Source organism: Neltuma alba, unplaced genomic scaffold, assembly GCF_004799145.2.
Source record: "Neltuma alba isolate B1F8T4 unplaced genomic scaffold, ASM479914v2 tig00011398_pilon, whole genome shotgun sequence".
In the NCBI taxonomy this organism is placed as follows: domain Eukaryota; kingdom Viridiplantae; phylum Streptophyta; class Magnoliopsida; order Fabales; family Fabaceae; genus Neltuma; species Neltuma alba.
In genome coordinates this window covers 404,812-422,355 of record NW_021636087.1, presented here as the reverse complement: position 1 = coordinate 422,355, position 17,544 = coordinate 404,812, and the positions used below count along the sequence as shown (strand labels likewise).

The window sequence follows — 17,544 nt, the reverse complement described above, 5'->3', positions numbered from 1 at the left end:
GTTGTTGATATGGGTTTTCAATTTTTGCAATATCATATCTCTCCATCTCGTCTTCAACATCTGATTCAACTTAGGCTGTAGTCAGGTGGAATGGGGTCAAGCAGGAACTCATCATCATCGACTGTGGCTAGAAGGATGGGAAAAAGAAGACCATTTCTCTAATATATATTCAAGAATATATTCAAGAATATATTCGAGAATAAATAAGAATATATTTCTCACTTGGCTCACAAACATTAACCACTTGCATTCAACATGTGCACATTTGACCCTACACCTCACCTTATCATTCTTCACAAATTTGATTTCATATCCATGGAGTAAGGCATACTCTCTAACTGCATCTTTAAACTGACCAATGGAAGTAAACTCCATACCTAACACAAATTTAAACTCTTTACACATCTCTACCGGATTATATCTTACTCTGTTAACGTTGCCTTCTCCTTCATCGTCTTCTTCACTTGATCTTGCACTTTCATCAATTTCCTCTGACTCATGATCAGATAACAAGCCCAATATATCTTCCTCCCTTGCCTCAACAACATTATTTTGTCCTCTACCATCAGGTTCGGCTCTCCAAAATTCTGAACTCTCTACAACTTCTTCTAACACATTATTTACTCCCACATCTACATATTCTGAAAAATAATCATCATCAATTTCCTCCTCTTCACTGTTCTCAAAGTCTGAGAACATAGACCCTGAGTTTGTTTCGCTCCCTTCCTCCCCACCAGTATCACATCTATCACTTTTCCCTTCCTCCCTATCCATATTTAACTTGTCATGGCAAAATAGTAAACTAAACCACGACAAGATGAAACAAAACATTACATAACATCAGTCAACATGATATCAAAATTAATTTAACAATAAACAGAGCACAATGTAAGCAATGCATGAACCACACCCATTGTTCGGCAATAACATTGTACCCACAGACCATATCATCGAAATGAACAGCAACATAAACAAATTATACACGATTGTGCTCTGGTTTTGTTTAACACTGCCCACAAACACTCATCAAAATAGAGCACCAATGGGTTCAACTAACACAAATCAAAACAGAGCACCCATAGACACTGACCACAGATTGCATGATGAACAAGATGGGACTTTGAGTTAGCTGAACTCAAATGCACAATGCAACTTCAATGTCAACACTATTTCGAACAGATTGCAAGATGAACAGGACGGGATTTTCAATCAATATATTTAAAGGTTCATATTTGTAGCACTTACCCTTTGACAACAGCGATGCGAACACAATGGTAATCAACAATGTCTTCCTCGCCTTTCAACGGACAAAAGCAAATGAATATCAGTTATAAACCTTCTTACCATGACGGCCGCCGGTAAAAGCACTTTTCCGGTGACGCCCACGTCAGTGATTGCCGGCAACGAGTGGGTCCTCTTGACCTAGCACTTTCCCCTTTTTTTTTTCCCTCCACAAATCGTGTTTGTCGTTATGTTTGTCGGCCCCTGCGTTTTGCCTCTGATTCCCCTTTTTTTTTTTTCTTTTTTCGGTCCATCTTTAGCTAACATGACACCAGGATGCCAGCTCAGCGGTTCATTACCAGGTCATGTGGTCCAACTCAGCACATAACGGTGTTAATTCCATATCAGCAGGATTTAACGGTGCCAAGAAGCCAGGGACCAACGGACATAAACGGACATAATTTGAGGGACCAATACCACACGTTTTAAATTTCAGGGACTAAAACCAAATTGGGCTTAAATTTGAGGGGCCAAAATTTGTATTAACCCTTTTTTTTTCAAAGTGATCCTTGTAATAATGCTAATTCTAGCTAATACACTTATTAGTAAAGATATTTTAGGAAAGACTATTTATTTATTACAAATAAGTAACTCAATATTTAGGAAAGATAATATTTATTTATTACAAATAACTAACTTAATTAGTTTTCTTAATTTACTCAAATTAGTCAACTAGCTCTTATATTAGAGACCAGAGGTAGTATAATAACTTTGTTAATCATATGTATTAGTTAAGACTACTATTTGATCGAATATTTAACATGTGCAACTATTACAATACTTATTTTGAAAAAAAATAAATATAAAATATAGTGAATTGAGGTTTTATATTTAGAACCAAATTAAAATTCAAATCAACTCTTATATTAAGTATCAGTATTAATTGTAAATTGCTTGAAAGGGTTGAGGGAGCTGCTTTGAAATATTCTTAGCCACCCCTACAGGACATTGAGCGGCCACTTCACTTCGAAGATGCGTAGGGAAGAATTACAATAACATTATAAAAAAAGAATTTAATTATCAAGAAACTATGATTACAAGTGAACATATAAACCTAATGTCATTTCTGGGGCAAAATTTGTCGCTGCATACTATTTAGTTATTAATGAATTTTTGGAATGATTAAATCCCTTTTTAAGACCGAATAGTAATCCCAAAAAAGTCTTTGATGTGCTCCTCTGTTTTTTTGTTTTGTTTTGTTTTAATGATGGTTTTTAAACAATAGTTGTTAATTTGGATGGTTAAAACATCAATTTACATTATCTTTTAAATTTATAATTTTAAACTATTTTCATTGGTTATAAATATGAAAGGGATTTTCATTAATTGGGTACCTTCTAATGAAAATAATTACAGGACATTTAAACATTTTTATAAATAAATAACTAAATTAACTTTTTTTTATTTATGTGAATCAGTTATTTAGTTTATATATAGGTTCCTGGAGAATAATTTTTTTTGAAGTTGCTTCTTTTAAAAGTCCATAAAAAATGTGAGGGAATATAATACTTTTTATTAATTTTCAATTAAAAAGAGATTCTCTCAGTAAATACGCCTCTATTTTATAATATAAATTATATTACAAAATAAATTTTATGTATAATTCAGATTGGTAAAAAATTCATACGAGAATGTTTTGTTTTTTTAAAAAAATTTGAGTAGAAACAAAATTATAATTTTAAAAATATTTTTATAATATACAAAATAAATATATATAAAAAAAGATTTTTGGGTTATCTGAACACACTTTTAAAACTGGTAAAAAATTCATACAGGATGTTTTGTTCTGGTCAGCTACCTTTCTGTCAAGATACAAATAAATGAACCAGCGTCCAGGTGCATTCCCCCATTAGCCACTTGTCGGGTTCCAGAGTGGTCATTCATTGAATGGCAAAACTGATTGGTTTGGATTAGGGCTAGGGCTTTTAAGGTTTCACCTTGTTTTCCCTGTGCTGCGAAATTCCGTGACGCATTCATTCTTCGTGCTGCTTATTAGAAACCATTTTTCCAGCACTGTCACTGCACTTTCTTTGGACGCTCTTGTCGCCATTTTTGATTTGGGCGCTATTGTACCTGGTGCTCATCGTCCAAACATCTGTGGCATCGACTTTTATAGATTTCACCGATTGTTTCTCAAGGATTTGTTTTGTGTTGCCAATCTTAATGGACTTACCCCACTCTCAATCAAATTGGTCTCTTGGGGTTTCTTCTCATGCTTGGACATCTCACCGTGCCCGTATGCCTGACGATTCCATTTCCCTCCAGCTCGACTCAAGCCTCCGTGATCCGATGCACCCGGTTCCTCCGGTTCCACTCCAATTGTTGGAGCCGCATACGGAGAATCATAGGGCAGAGAATGGAAACTTGAGGGTAGAATCTGATGAAGACGATGATAGAGAAGTTGAGGAGTTTCGGATTCTTGGTCATTCAATGTGCTTGAAGAGGCGAAGAGATAGCGAATCATCATCGTCTTCTTCAAATTGCAAGAGGGTTTCGGTCGAACCAGACCTTGAGACGCGGAGAGCTGCTGTTCGATCATGGGGTAACCAGCCCCTAGAAGTGGCAGACCCTGATATCTATGCGATAATGGAGAAGGAGAAGCAAAGGCAATATAAAGGGATTGAGTTGATAGCTTCTGAAAATTTTGTGTGTCGGGCTGTGATGGAAGCCCTTGGAAGCCACTTGACGAATAAATACTCCGAGGGAATGCCAGGGGCGCGATATTACGGAGGGAATCAACATATTGACGAAATTGAAACGCTCTGTTGTGAACGTGCATTGGCCGCATTCCATCTTGACCCCGAAAGTTGGGGTGTCAACGTCCAACCTTATTCATGCACCTCAGCTAATTTTGCTGTATACACAGGACTGCTGTTGCCTGGTGATCGTATCATGGGGCTGGATACACCATCTGGAGGAAATACTAGCCATGGGTACTATACTCCAAGTGGGAAGAAAGTTTCAGGGGCGTCAATATTCTTTGAGAGCTTGCCGTACAAGGTGAACCCACAAACTGGATATATTGATTTTGATAAGCTTGAGGAAAGGGCACTTGATTTTCGTCCCAAGATTCTAATTTGTGGTGGCAGCTCATATCCCCGAGAATGGGATTATGCAAGGTTTAGGCATATCGCTGACAAATGTGGAGCTATTTTAATGTGTGACATGGCGCAGATCAGTGGGCTAATTGCAGCCAAGGTGTGGAATAACTTCTTCTGCGTAGTTAGTTATGGAAAATTTGATCTGCATTGTATATGGTTGTCTACCATATGGAAAATTTCCTTTTGTATTGTTTGAGCTTGTGAGTTATGACATTTGCAATACTTCTCTTCATTTTACACTATCACTGCCCCTTTATGTTGTTATTTTGTTGAAGTGTCTTTTAGCCTTTAAATTTAATACCAGCGTCTATTTGAATTAAATTTCCTGACTGATAATTACGAATAGGTCTGGCTTGAGTCAATTTTAATCTCTTGCATCATTAAGTAGTGATTGATGCACTACGCTGCAGTCATCTTTGAACTAATTTTTTGTTTTATCGGTTTGGTTTTGTTGTCTTTCCAGGAATGTGCAAATCCTTTTGATTGTTGTGATATTGTTACTTCAACAACTCACAAAAGCCTTCGTGGTCCTAGGGGAGGTATAATTTTTTACAGGAAAGGTATCAAACCAAGGAGGAGAGGGAGCCAGGGACATGAAAGTGATCAATATGACTTTGAAGACAAGATAAATTTTGCTGTCTTTCCATCATTGCAAGGGGGACCACACAATAACCATATTGCAGCTCTGGCCATAGCTTTGAGACAAGTGGCTACTCCTGAGTATAAGGCATACATGCACCAAGTGAAGAAGAATGCCCAAGCTTTAGCATCTGCTTTATTGAGAAGAAATTGTCGTCTTGTGACTGGGGGTACTGACAACCACCTATTACTTTGGGATTTGAGGCCTTTGGGCTTGACAGGTATTATATAATTGGCAGATGTATCTTTTGATGGCCTTTTTAAGGGGCTTCTTTCTTTGTTTGATGATATGCACATGTTCTTTAGACTCCTCTCTTGGGCAATTTGTCTGCAGTTGCCATCAGTATTGTTTTGCTTCACTGGTAGGGTCAAATTCTACCATGGTACCATCTGAATGTAATGCAATTTTGGCATATTATTTTATGCTGAAGCTTTTTTAAAATTATATATTTGATGTTTAGTTTTGATTTTTATGCTGGTTGTGTGTCTGCATGCAGGTTTGGTTTGATTCACTTGTTTTGTTGGATTCTTTGATGTTACCCGTCTTTATGAACATTAGTATATGTGCTTATAGACATTATTCTAAAAACTGCGTATCTTCAAAGGGTCTTGCATCCAGCTTAACTGTAGCAGTCTATAGTATGCGCTTAAGTTTGTTCTACCTGTTATATCCTATCTTCTGTGATTACTATCCACGGGCTGGATGTTGATAATTTATTTTGAAGTAACTGTGAGTCTGTGGTGTATCACGTTTTCTGCCTTCTGCTAATTTTTTTGGGGATATAAAGGAAGCACAAGCACTTAAGAGTTGGAAATGGGGAAAGTAGCAAGGAAGGGATGAAACCTAGCTAAGTTAGGCCCTTTCCTTGAACTAAGGTTCTCTGGCTTTTTGTTCCACATGTTAATGGGATCAACCATCTTGCATAGATCCCTGGTTGACATTGTATATGACAGATGGCTTACATTCCATTCAATTCTGGTGGCCATGGCCTTAATTGGTCTTCATTTTATCTAAAATGTATCGTGCCGTGGGTATTCATTTCGGGAGCTTCGAGAGTTCTTCCTACATATATGATACATTCTGTTTCTGGCTAGTTATACAATATTCAGGGATGTCAAGACTCAAAAGCATGAGCTAACTTGAAGTGTCAAAACCCCAAAAGGCAGAGGCAGTGGATTGGGTGCCTTCCTAAACTGAAGTGGCCATTTAAAAAAAAAAAAAAAAGAAAAAAAAAAGAAAAAATTGTTAAGCAATTGGTGGAGCCATCAGCAATTTAAAAAAAAATTGACAATTCAATGCAAATTAACTCGTGAATTCAATCATGATGTTGAAAAAATGTAGTTGGAGGGGCTGAAGGGCACATTTCCCGATATGAAATGGAATTTGAGATTTGGAGTGAAAACTAAACTGGAGTACTGTATGGAGTTTGAGTCTGTAACAGAGAATGGATATTGTCATACTGGCCACGTGAGGAACTAATTTCTCTCTGATGTCAAACTAAATGGAGGGCTTGAAACTTCACATAAGTTATCAAATCAGTGTTGACAGCAACTATAATGCAGAATTTGGCTTAACGTTGACTAGAAAAACAATAGCAGCTATGAAATCAGAAGAGGGAGAAAAGCTTTGTAATACTTGAGATTCCTGCGGAAATGAAAGAAAGAGTGTTAGCAGCATCTGTCTTGCTATCTCTTTAATAGGCATGTGTATCTTCCTTCAGGCGTTGAAGCCTTATACAGTCATACTTCAGGGAGCGTTGCAGAATTGTGTGAATATCTGAGTGTGTATATGGAGCTTATTTGGCTGAGCGCACCTTTAATTCCCATGCTCAATTACCCAAAGGCTATCTTGTAATTTGAATGGGTATAAGTGTATGAACCTGGTAAAATATATAGAGATGGGTGGCTTTGGCTCCACATGTTAATGTTTTATTGATTTTTTCTTAAGTTTTTTTTTTTTTTTTTTAAAAACTTCAATAGGATAACCACATAAGTTTGGATTGTTTTGTCTTTGTAAATTCTGGCAAGCGCTAAGTTTCTTTGATTTGTGTTCACAGGTAAATACTATGAGAAGATCTGTGAAGCATGTCATATTACTTTGAACAAAATTTTTGTTTTTGATGACAATGGAACCATTACTCCTGGAGGTGTAAGGATTGGTATGTGATAGTTTGAAATGCCTGAATATGTTTGCATATTTGATGAACTCTACATTCTGATGACTGCTTCCATTGTGGTTTCCTAGGTACCCCAGCGATGACATCAAGAGGGTGCCTGGAGTCTGATTTTGAGACAATGGCTGAATTTCTTTTTAGAGCTGCACAAGTTGCAAACATATTGCTGAGAGAGCATGGGAAGATGCAGGGTGTTTTGAAGCACCTTGAGAGTAATAAGGATATTATGGAGCTCCGTTCCCGGGTTGAAGCATTTGCAACTCAATTTGCAATGCCGGGTTTTGACAATTGAACAAGATCAATATGGTGTATGGCCATTGTTGATAATTTTGGCTTCACTGGCTTTTCCCCCTGCTTGCTTGTTGCAATAGCAGGCCCGCCTGATCCGCATATAGCTTATGGAGCTCTGCACCCTCATGCTGTTATCAGGTTTTTGCATGACACAATGCGTCACAACAGTACTGGAAGTACAGTGCTGTACTGTTGTTGAGGTCGTTTTTATTCACAATATATTTTGCTACAGTGAAACATTGCTTGCCTGCTAATTGCAGCATTCTAGCCACTGTAGAGGTTGGGACTTTGGGTTATCTGGGTGTTTGATCAATCCGCATATTTGATCAATGCACATGGCTCTAGAATTGTTTGTTTTTTTGGTAAGCCTGCTTAGCAGAATTAAAGTCCTATAGCAAGGGATACCTTCGCCTATTTGATGCTGAAAGCATAGTGACTATATATACCACGCTTTGTTCACACAAGTTCTTAATGGAACGCATAATTTTTTGTGTACAGCTTGTTCAAGTCTCAATTGTCGTTGTTGGTGGGTGGTGTTGGTATTATTTATTATTGTTATTATTATTAATCTGTTAATATCAAATTAGCAAGGTTGGTTGTCCTTGCTTAAGTCAAGCCTTTAATATTTGAGGTGCTTCTGAGTTCAAGTGCTTTTAGGTTGACTGACCTGGAAGCTTGTTGAAATGATTTGAATGAAGTTCTTACATTCTACTTTAATACCATATTCATGTATAGAATTAATTGATGTTAACAAGGGCCATTTTTTCAGCAAATATGTGCTAGTCTAGATTGAGGGGATTTCCTTGAAAAATTTGAATACCTTGTTGAGTGAAGAACATTAAATTTCTCAAGGTTAAATAGGAAAACATCATGGGAAGTGAACAACAACCATCCAAATCTTGTTGAATAAGGGGAATGAAAAAAGGGTCACAGATTAGCTAAGTTTGTCGGGACTGCTAATGCCTGTAGAAATTTTGTACCTGTTCACAGGTGTTAATTGTGGCCTTCCAGGACTTGATGCTGTTGGACTATCTAATAAAAAGCTACCTTGACCTGTTGCAGCTTAGGCTGCGATGGCGATATGTGACAGTAGGATCGTTGCCACTTTGTCATCACAAGGAAATATTCCGGCAGCCATATTCATACTCTGGTTCTCGAATGGAAATAGAAAACGGAAAAGTAATATTATGCTACAGTGCAGTGTCATTTTTTTCTTGGTGTCATGTTTTCAAAATTAAAAAAAAGAAAAGTTAACAGCTGTTACTTCTGTTCATTTCATTCTTATTTTCCGTCTATTTTGATGCACCAATTAAACAATCCGAGATAGATGCAGCTATATTCATAACTGAGGTGCCCTAGCTCTCAAAGCTGTACCAGGTCTACTCTGGCCTCCATGATGCCAAGATGCATGCTGTGCCAAGTAAATTTTAGCAGTAATCGATTATGATTCTTTGCACTCAATGCTTGTAGCGTGAGTAGGAGCCATGCCCAATATCTTTCATTTTGTGAAAAAGCAACGTTAACTTGTGCCAATGAATATGCTAATTAATTAGCTTGCTTGTGAAGTCTAAATCTTGTGTTTTAACATTCTCCTCAAATTGGAGGTTAATAGATCTGGACAAACAGGCTTACTAGTGCTGTTTCTGTATGGGATTTTCATACCCTTTCGTTTATATATATATATAGAGAGAGAGAGAGTTAAGAGTTTTTTTTTCCTAATATCTACTATAAACTATAATACGGGCGTGCCAGAAAATAAAAAGATGAGTGCTTTATGGAATTAAATTCAAGTTGTGGATTCTTTTCTCTCTGAACCCTGTCCTATCAGCACGTTTGTGCCCATCATTGTATGACAGCAGGGATGAATATAATTGGGCATTTCACATCAGTACCATCGGCATTACATAAAAGAAGGCAATTTGGCCATTTCCAGAGTACGATGGTTTTCTGGGTGAGGCAAAAGTCTCATATGATTCTCTCTTTGCTTCCTTTTTTTGTTTCTGGATTCTTAACTGTACTGTTTGTCCCATGCTGACAAAGACGGCCATTTCAGAATGCATAATGTTGTTTTCTTCAGTAATGTCAGCTTCTTCATCAATAATAGAGATGCTCCCTAGGAATTCATTCTCTATTTACATTTTTACTCTCTTTTGTCAATCTTATCCTCTAGCTCTTTCATTTCTTTTTGGGGCTTGTATCATCCACACGTACAAAAAAAAAAAATTCTCGGATCAGATGAGTATTCATTTAGTTCTATCGTCTATATCCTGTCCGAAATATAAAATATAAAGATGTTTCATCAGCTTGCAAATCTGAGTTTGAAGAATGTTAAAAAAATGTTTGGATGAAAACTAAATCATAGTTTCAAAAGTGATTTTATGATATACGAAGTAAATATGTAGAAGAAATGTCTCGATTTGCAGAAAAGTGATTTTTAGAAGCATTTTTATGTCATGCCCAACACCCCCAAGTGACATTAATATTTTGCAATGAAGATGAATATGTTATTAATATGATCAATACAATATTGCCTAAAAGAACCGAGTACCTATAATGAACTGTTTGGTTTTAGAAATATGTTAATATTACCTTTTTATTTTTTTCCAAAAATGTAAGATATTTAATTAACAATACATTATTCTCTGTTAGCGAAATAACTGAAAAGCAAAAAAGAACTGTCGCTTTTTTTTTGGGGGGGGGGGTAAAAACTAACTGTTTAATGGCTTGTCTGCATCTGTTTATTTTAAGAACTTATAATAAGCATTTACAAGCATTTTGATACAAAACTTTTTTCATATACTTCTTATTTTTTAAATCATGATTGAAAAATTATTTTTGAAGGCTCTTATTGCAATTCTAAATAAGCCCTAAGTTGGTGACATTGATCTGACCATGTAATTTTTACCTAACATTTCTCATTTCAGCATGTAATTGTCTAGTTGGCAACAATTTTTTTGGGGTACTAAGTTGGCGACAAATTCATTATGTACTATGATGCTATTTTTCTTAGTTTTAATCATTATGTTTTTCTTTTTAACTTTTTGGGTTGGTATAATTTTTGGTCCCCCAAGTTTGTCTCCATTTTAATTTTAGTCTGTCAAATTTTAAATCATACGTTTTAGTCTCTCAAAAAGCAAAATGACCAAGTTTTTATTGAATTATAAGAATCAATATTTTAAATGAAGAGAAACTAAAAGGATCAAACCTTATTATTTGAAATGAAAAACTAAAACTAAAATAAAGATAAATTTAAGGATAAAAAATTTGTATTAACTTTTTTTAATTCTCATGTATAAGCCTTTTTTAAATCTTTCTACTTTGCCCGTGGAAAATCTGCTTTTACTTGTGACGTATCACTCATTATTTTTTCCTTGATGAACAGACGTCAATCATCTTCAAAAAAAGAAAAAAAAAAAACAGAAGAATGGTTCTTCTTATGAAAGTTTTCACTATTTTTTTTAAAAATATCTTCAATTTTTAAATGTCATATTGAATAATAAGAAGTATTTATTTGGTTGAAAACCCTATCGAATAGCAACAATCATCAACAGAAAATTTACAATATATGAATTAAAGTTAAAATATTTAATTTTAGTTTTTTGACCTAAATAATTAAAAAATTGAATATAAATATCTTGAGGTGTAATTTACTTCTTGAATCTTATTTATAAGGGACTTTTAATAAAATCACACAAATCATAAAGGATGATCAAAATTCTTTAAGAGTCCTGATTTCTTGGAAAATTATCATAGCATTCCCAAATTATCCTAAACTAAAATTATGGGAAAATATAGCATTTGTCCCTAAATTTTTCCTCAATTATCAATTCTATCCTGAACTTTGACGCAAAACATATTTAATCGGACACGCCCTAATCCCTATAGTTCCTTGACTACTCAATGTTTAAAATTTTTCACTTGAAACAACCCAAATTTTATAATTTCTACTCTTAATACATGACAAAGATGGAACTGTTTTGAGCTAAAGTTTAGAAATTGAATAGATATATTTAGAGAGAGTGCAAAAATTAAAAGTTATATTTTTCCTGAAATAATTAACTTCTACATCTAAGGGAAAATGACACAAAAATAATATTTGAATTTGGAAATACCAAAATAGTCATTTGAATTTGTAAAATTCTAATTTAGTCACAAGTGACTAATTTGTCATCTATAAATTTACTGAAATGACCATATTGCTCTTTATTTTATTTATTGTTTTTTAAAAAACCAAAACCCCCACTGGCCGGTTAGTCAACGGCGCTCCGGCGTTGGGGCCAGCGGCTGTCACTGGAGCTCCGGCAACCGGCTGACAGTTGGTCGCCGGAGCTTCAGCGATAAGAAATAATTTTTTTGAAAACTTTTAAAATTTCAGTATAACAATTAACAACTTTTATAATGCTATTAATAACTTCCAAAAATTATTAACTTCTACATCTAAACTTTGAAATCAAACATCCTACAGAAATAAACTAGTTAGATGTATGAATATTTTTAAAAATAATTTACTTAATTTTATAAATTTTCCCATTTAGCAAATTTCCCTTATGACGAATTAAATGAAAGTTTTAGAATGTGTCTGGTATTGATGAGCAAAGGTTGGTAGTAAATTTTTCAAAAAAAGAAAGACTACAAGTACAATTTTATCCCTAATTTTATTTCTCATCATCAGCATTTCAATCTTTTTAATGATGAAATTTTATCTATAATCTCTTTTTAGTGCAAGTTGGTACACCTAAAATTGAAAAAAAAATTGTATTAAGAAATTATAGATAAAATTATATACACATGAGGGTAAAATTGTACTTTTACCAACAAAAAACAATTTCTATCTCTATGATCTAACCACGTTGGACACTGTGAGCATCAGCCAAGAGGCTAGACCTGTGAATTGTGATCTGATTTATGTTTGCCGTACCAATTTGGCTTCTCAGTTGGAGCTTTCAAGTCACAAGGTCCTCATTAAAGTCAAATTATCATCCATATAATCATTTTGCCACTTTGCTTCTTTGCAGGTAATGATTCAAAACACGCAGCCGCTTAAAATATATTTTTAAAATATAGAAGTGATATTAATAATAGCAACAACAAAAAATGCAATCAGACATGTTTTTGACAACTGTTTAATGGATAAAACTTTTATTCTTACTTAAAATATTTAATTTTTCATAAAAAGGGAACACTTGTCACGTATGGATTTTCCTTGGATTATTTACATTTTAAGTACAATTATAATTATGATTAGAAGTGATTTGTTTTCAAAGGGTCGGTTTTAGTACGTGAGATAAAATAAAATAAATAAATAATAAAAGTAAATTAAATTAGTTTCCATGCATCACCTGTTACCATCTCTTCTATCGCTAAAAACGATAATTAAATTTTATTTTGCTTTTTCTAATCTTAAATATAATAACTAATAAAACGATTTATTTTGATTTTAAATATATAACATCAATTTATTTTATTTTACAAATTTATAGTTTTTGCTCAATTTTTCTTATTGATTGTGTATATTTAAAAGAATCTTTTTTTATGAGGGATTAGATTCTAATGCAAATAATTAAAATGGGGTATTTTGTAGTGGGAATCAATATACCTTTTTTTTAAATAACTGTTTTAACTATTTTTTTTTTAATTTTTACAAATTACTTATTGAGTTTTATATTTAAGATTAGAAAAAACATTCAAGATTAGCCATTTATTCTATTTTATGATTAAAAAAATATGATTTGACTTAAAGAGCAACCAAAAAAGAAGCAAATCTACGATATAATAGTTTCATATTTGGACATACATGTTGGAATACAAAATTGTAACATCGATGAGTGAAAATTCCCTCACAGAAGAGAATAGAATAGCATTGATTTTAAGTTATCACATTGCTTCACAAAATATTCTCATTGACTTCCGAAACACATTAAGCTTAGATGTTATGAATATATTACCTCCGGTATTTAACATAAGAACTCGTTTGAATTTTATTTTTGTCCTAAATATAAGACTTTACTATACTTTATCTCTCACATTTATTTATTTTTTAACAAGTAGCTTTTTTAATAATAGTAGTTCTAGCCAGTACACTTGATTAGCAAGAATATTTTACAAAAGATAACATCTATTTATTACAAATAACTCACTTAACTAATTTTCTTAACATATTCAAATTAATCAACTAACTCTTATATTAAGAATATGAGGCAGTATATAAATATTCTCCCTAATACGTGAAGAGCAAAAGATGTTTCTTTCTCTAGAAGTTGCTCAATATATTCTTGTTTCTTATCTATGTATCCTCATTTTGCTTTTTCTCAAAGCTAGAATCTCATTCTTCAATTTCTTAATGAAACTTTTTGTAACAAATTTTTATAGTAATCTTTTTAATATTTGGCCAAAAGAATTATTCCTCATAATATATATATATATATTTTTTTTTGCTACAATATATTATATGGTTAAGGAAAAAAGTCATACAAGAAAGAATGTGTGTGAATGTTTTTAAATTTCTTTTAGTCCCTATCTTTGCATTTCTTTTGAAGCACATATCATGGCATTTAATTGTAAAACAAGGTACAACTATATCTTTTAAATAGTTTTATTCTCCACCCCCCCCCCCAATAATTTTTTAAATAGATGAGATATTTATGTCTTAGGAATTCAAAATACATTTCTTTACCCCAATTAATTAATTTTTTTGAACAAATATTTCCCAATATATAATTTGTTTGGTTTTCACATAAAATAAAAGCTTCCTCAAGGCTGTACCATTGCGTAGCTTGCAAATCAATCCATATTGAATATGAAAACTACAAAGGAAAAATAGCAACCAAAAAAAAAAAGGTAGGACTAGAATTGCATCAGAAAATATGATATATCATATTTCTCGTATGTGACGTTGCTTCTAATTTCAACATAATTTTTCTGGCCAAAAAAAAATTTCAACATAATTTTATTTCATTTTGTTCTCACGTACTCCCCCCCCCCCCCTTTTTGGCCTTTTTCACCCTGCAAATATTCAAAATCTGTATGATCTATCTCTGGCTACTACACATGTCCAAGAGCTTCTTCCTTCCTTCCACTATCTCGTCAAAGAAATCATCAAGCTGTCCAGTTATGGTCTCTACCCCAAATCTCAACAGCCCAAAGCAAGTCTTCAAGTTCTCAGCTTTTTCTCGAATCTTCGTTTCTTCTTCTTCTTCTTCTCCTCCAAAAGCCATTATTCTCTCCAACCCCACTTTCAATTCCTCCATGGCAACCTTCGCTTGCTGAAATTCGAACAGTAAGATCCCTGGCTGCCCATCAATCTGATCAATCTCCTCTGCCACTTTCTGCTGCAAATTGGCCATTGAAACCACGAACCCAGATGAGAAGGCCCTTTGCTCTCCGTAATTTCGATGGTGGAAGCACGAGGATGACCAACAATACGCGAGCCCACAGAGCAGAATCATCAGAAGCAATGAGCTGACGCTTCTCATTGCGTATAGAACTCCTCGGAAGCCATTGAACCCATTCAGCTTTGATTCCATGGAGATGTTCTGGTTCAGACATTGGGACAATGGCTGGATTCTTGTTTCTGTTAAGCTTTTGTTTTCCTCTTCCAGCCCCAGAATCTCCCTCTGACAGATGTTTAATTCGCGGATAACCTGTTTGTGGAAGTGACACAATGAAAAGCTAAGAGTGAACTGAAATATAAAATCAGAATATGATTTGTAGTCTTGGGTTTAAAGCTAGTTTAGACGTGTGTATATAAATATGTAGTTATATACCTACCTGGCGTGCAACTTCTGGAGTCAAATGGTGGTGGCCATCAATGGAGGAAGCTATGTTAGCGCCAGAAGAATGAAAGTTTTCCATTCCAGAAATGGCAGACTTGAGAACATGACAGAGATCCCAGAGCCTTGAGCTTTCGTCCATGTATTCATCCAACCATTTTCCTCCAACAGGCAAGCGAAGCTTTTGGACTAAAATGGTCAGTTGGGAATGAAATGATTGGAGGTATGAGAGGACCCCAGAAAGAAATTGGACTGACATGAAATTATTTGAGAGGAAGGATTGGTGAAGCTCAACGAGTCCCTGGTTAAGAAAGCTGTAGAAGCCATTGACAGAAGAGTTGGTGCATGAAGAACCCATCGTGGAAGATTTAGGAAAAAAGGGGTGTGGTTTGAGGGAAAGGTGATAGAGACTGAAGGGTATATATATAATTATGAGATCAAGAAAAGAGAGTTTGAAGCAATCAAAAAAGTGGGTAGCTTAGGAGCTCAGGTTGCTAAGGTGAAAGGTCCTGTTGGGTGCAATCATGGGTGTTTCCTATAGAGTGGAGGGGATGATTGGGAATCTGCTGTTTTTATTGTGAAACGAGCTGGTAATAAAGATATGGAAGGAGGACCGCAAAGTAGATTGTTGGGTGTCCTAAACATGTTGTTAGGGATTCAATTCCATTATGCATAAAAAAAATATTTGTCAGGATAAGTAAAGCTCACTTGTATGATCTCTACACTTCGAAACGGTTTAGTTCTCATATGTCGGTTAAACGATATTATTGGTACACAGCAGGGGGAAAAACAAGGAAAGAGAAAACAAAAGGAAAAAGAAAATGGAAGTCTTGGGGAGATATAATCACATGGCAAGGCATAAATCAGCATGACGAGTGATACATAGTAAGATCTTTTCCAATTTCCCTGACTCTATTTTTATTTTCACCTTGTTCATTGCTCTTCAGCTCGGGGGCTCGGCGAAATCAACAATCTGTAAGCTAATGATACATTAGATTGCGTTTTCAGGGTATGAAAGTTTGAAAAATTTGACCAAGATTCTGCTTCTCATTCTTCAATTTTGATATGGTTCTCCTTTTGATCTGAGTGCTTTTGTTTGGCTTCTTTAATCATTTCTCTCTTCTCCCCCTGTTTTAAGCAACATGCCTCACAGTGCACCTTTTTGGTTTTATAGTCCTAAAGATAGTTATACGTACATAGTCTATTTTGGTTCTGTTTCTTTTGTTTCTATTATTTTTTGCCTTAATTTTTTTATGTAATTTAATTTGGTTCCTTGAATAAAGAAGTGAATGATAGGGTTCTGTGTAGTGGGATTATTTTACATATTGCGATGCAGATTCTGATTTCTCCTTTAGGACCCAACATTCTATTCTTGGCATTAAACTAAAGGGCCTTCATTTGCTTGCAATGTTATATATATTGCCAAGACATGTTCCCAATGATTCCAGATAAGGGTCATTCTGGTATGGACCATAATTCCACACGCATAAAAGGCTTCACTGATACAATTCTATTTTTTTAATACAAGACAACGGTTAAGATAAGATTAAACTAACGGTCAAAAGATCTCATGAAATGTAACATGATTTCTCTTAAATATCTCTAACATTAGATTATACTATTCCCACTTATTCAGTCCTTAATATAAAAGTTAGTTAAGAGATTAGATTTGCTCCTAAATATAAGATTTTAATCTACTTTGTTTCCTAAATTTATAATTTTTTCCCAAGATATCCCTATGGATTGTGAGAAGTTCCTATCAAAGGATAGTTCTAATGAACATTATTAAAGATGATAGTTTAGAAAAGTTCACACCTATTTGTTACAAATAGCTAATTTAACTTATTTTTTTAAATATTTTTAAATTAGTCATTTAACTTTTACATTAAGGATTGGGGGTAGTATACCGGTTTATGAGTTAGATAAATTAACTTTAAGAAAAATGAGAAATATGATAGATAAATTAATTTTTTTAACTAGCTCTCACGTATAGGATGCGAGCAATATATTTCTATTTATGTTACAGAGCTGCTTGCCAAATTTGCTGGCTGAAGCCTGCAAGTTAAAACTTTTTTGGGACAAACAAATGAACGACACATGTATTTTCTGATGAAAGACATTCGACAGTTATTGATGCCTTTTGATTCCCACTCTCTCAATTAGTAAAAAAAAAAAAAAAAACTGTTGGTGTTACTGTAGTACCTTTGCTTGTAATATAAAAGGAAAACTACACTTATTAAATTGAACTTTTATCTTTGAAGAAATCAATAACATTTATCTTGTAACTTA

At 34.2% G+C, this 17,544-nt stretch overlaps 2 protein-coding genes across 4 annotated transcripts; one reads left to right on the top strand and one right to left on the bottom strand.

Moving 5' to 3' along the window:
- Nucleotides 1-3,142: 3,142 nt before the first annotated feature.
- On the top strand, nt 3,143-7,983 carry LOC114712896 (serine hydroxymethyltransferase 6). 3 transcript variants are annotated; one of them, XR_003737285.1, is made up of 4 exons: nt 3,143-4,479; nt 4,846-5,242; nt 5,519-6,885; nt 7,079-7,163. XR_003737285.1 is itself a non-coding variant. In XM_028897455.1 (4 exons), exons 1-4 carry the CDS (start codon nt 3,445-3,447, stop codon nt 7,485-7,487), a joined length of 1,755 nt encoding a protein of 584 aa, XP_028753288.1. In that variant the 5' UTR covers nt 3,147-3,444; the 3' UTR covers nt 7,488-7,983. The 3 variants fall into 3 exon arrangements, 1 of the variants encoding a protein (XP_028753288.1); XR_003737286.1 differs by having other exon boundaries at nt 5,519-6,893; nt 7,079-7,152; XM_028897455.1 differs by lacking the exon at nt 5,519-6,885 and adding an exon at nt 7,267-7,983 and having other exon boundaries at nt 3,147-4,479; nt 7,079-7,180.
- A 6,487-nt stretch (nt 7,984-14,470) lies between these two features.
- Nucleotides 14,471-15,779, bottom strand: LOC114712904 (uncharacterized). Its single transcript, XM_028897464.1, has 2 exons — nt 15,254-15,779; nt 14,471-15,126 (listed from the first exon to the last, which is right to left on the bottom strand). The coding sequence occupies exons 1-2, from the start codon at nt 15,611-15,613 to the stop codon at nt 14,515-14,517; spliced, it is 972 nt and encodes a 323-aa protein (XP_028753297.1). The 5' UTR covers nt 15,614-15,779; the 3' UTR covers nt 14,471-14,514.
- Nucleotides 15,780-17,544: the final 1,765 nt, after the last annotated feature.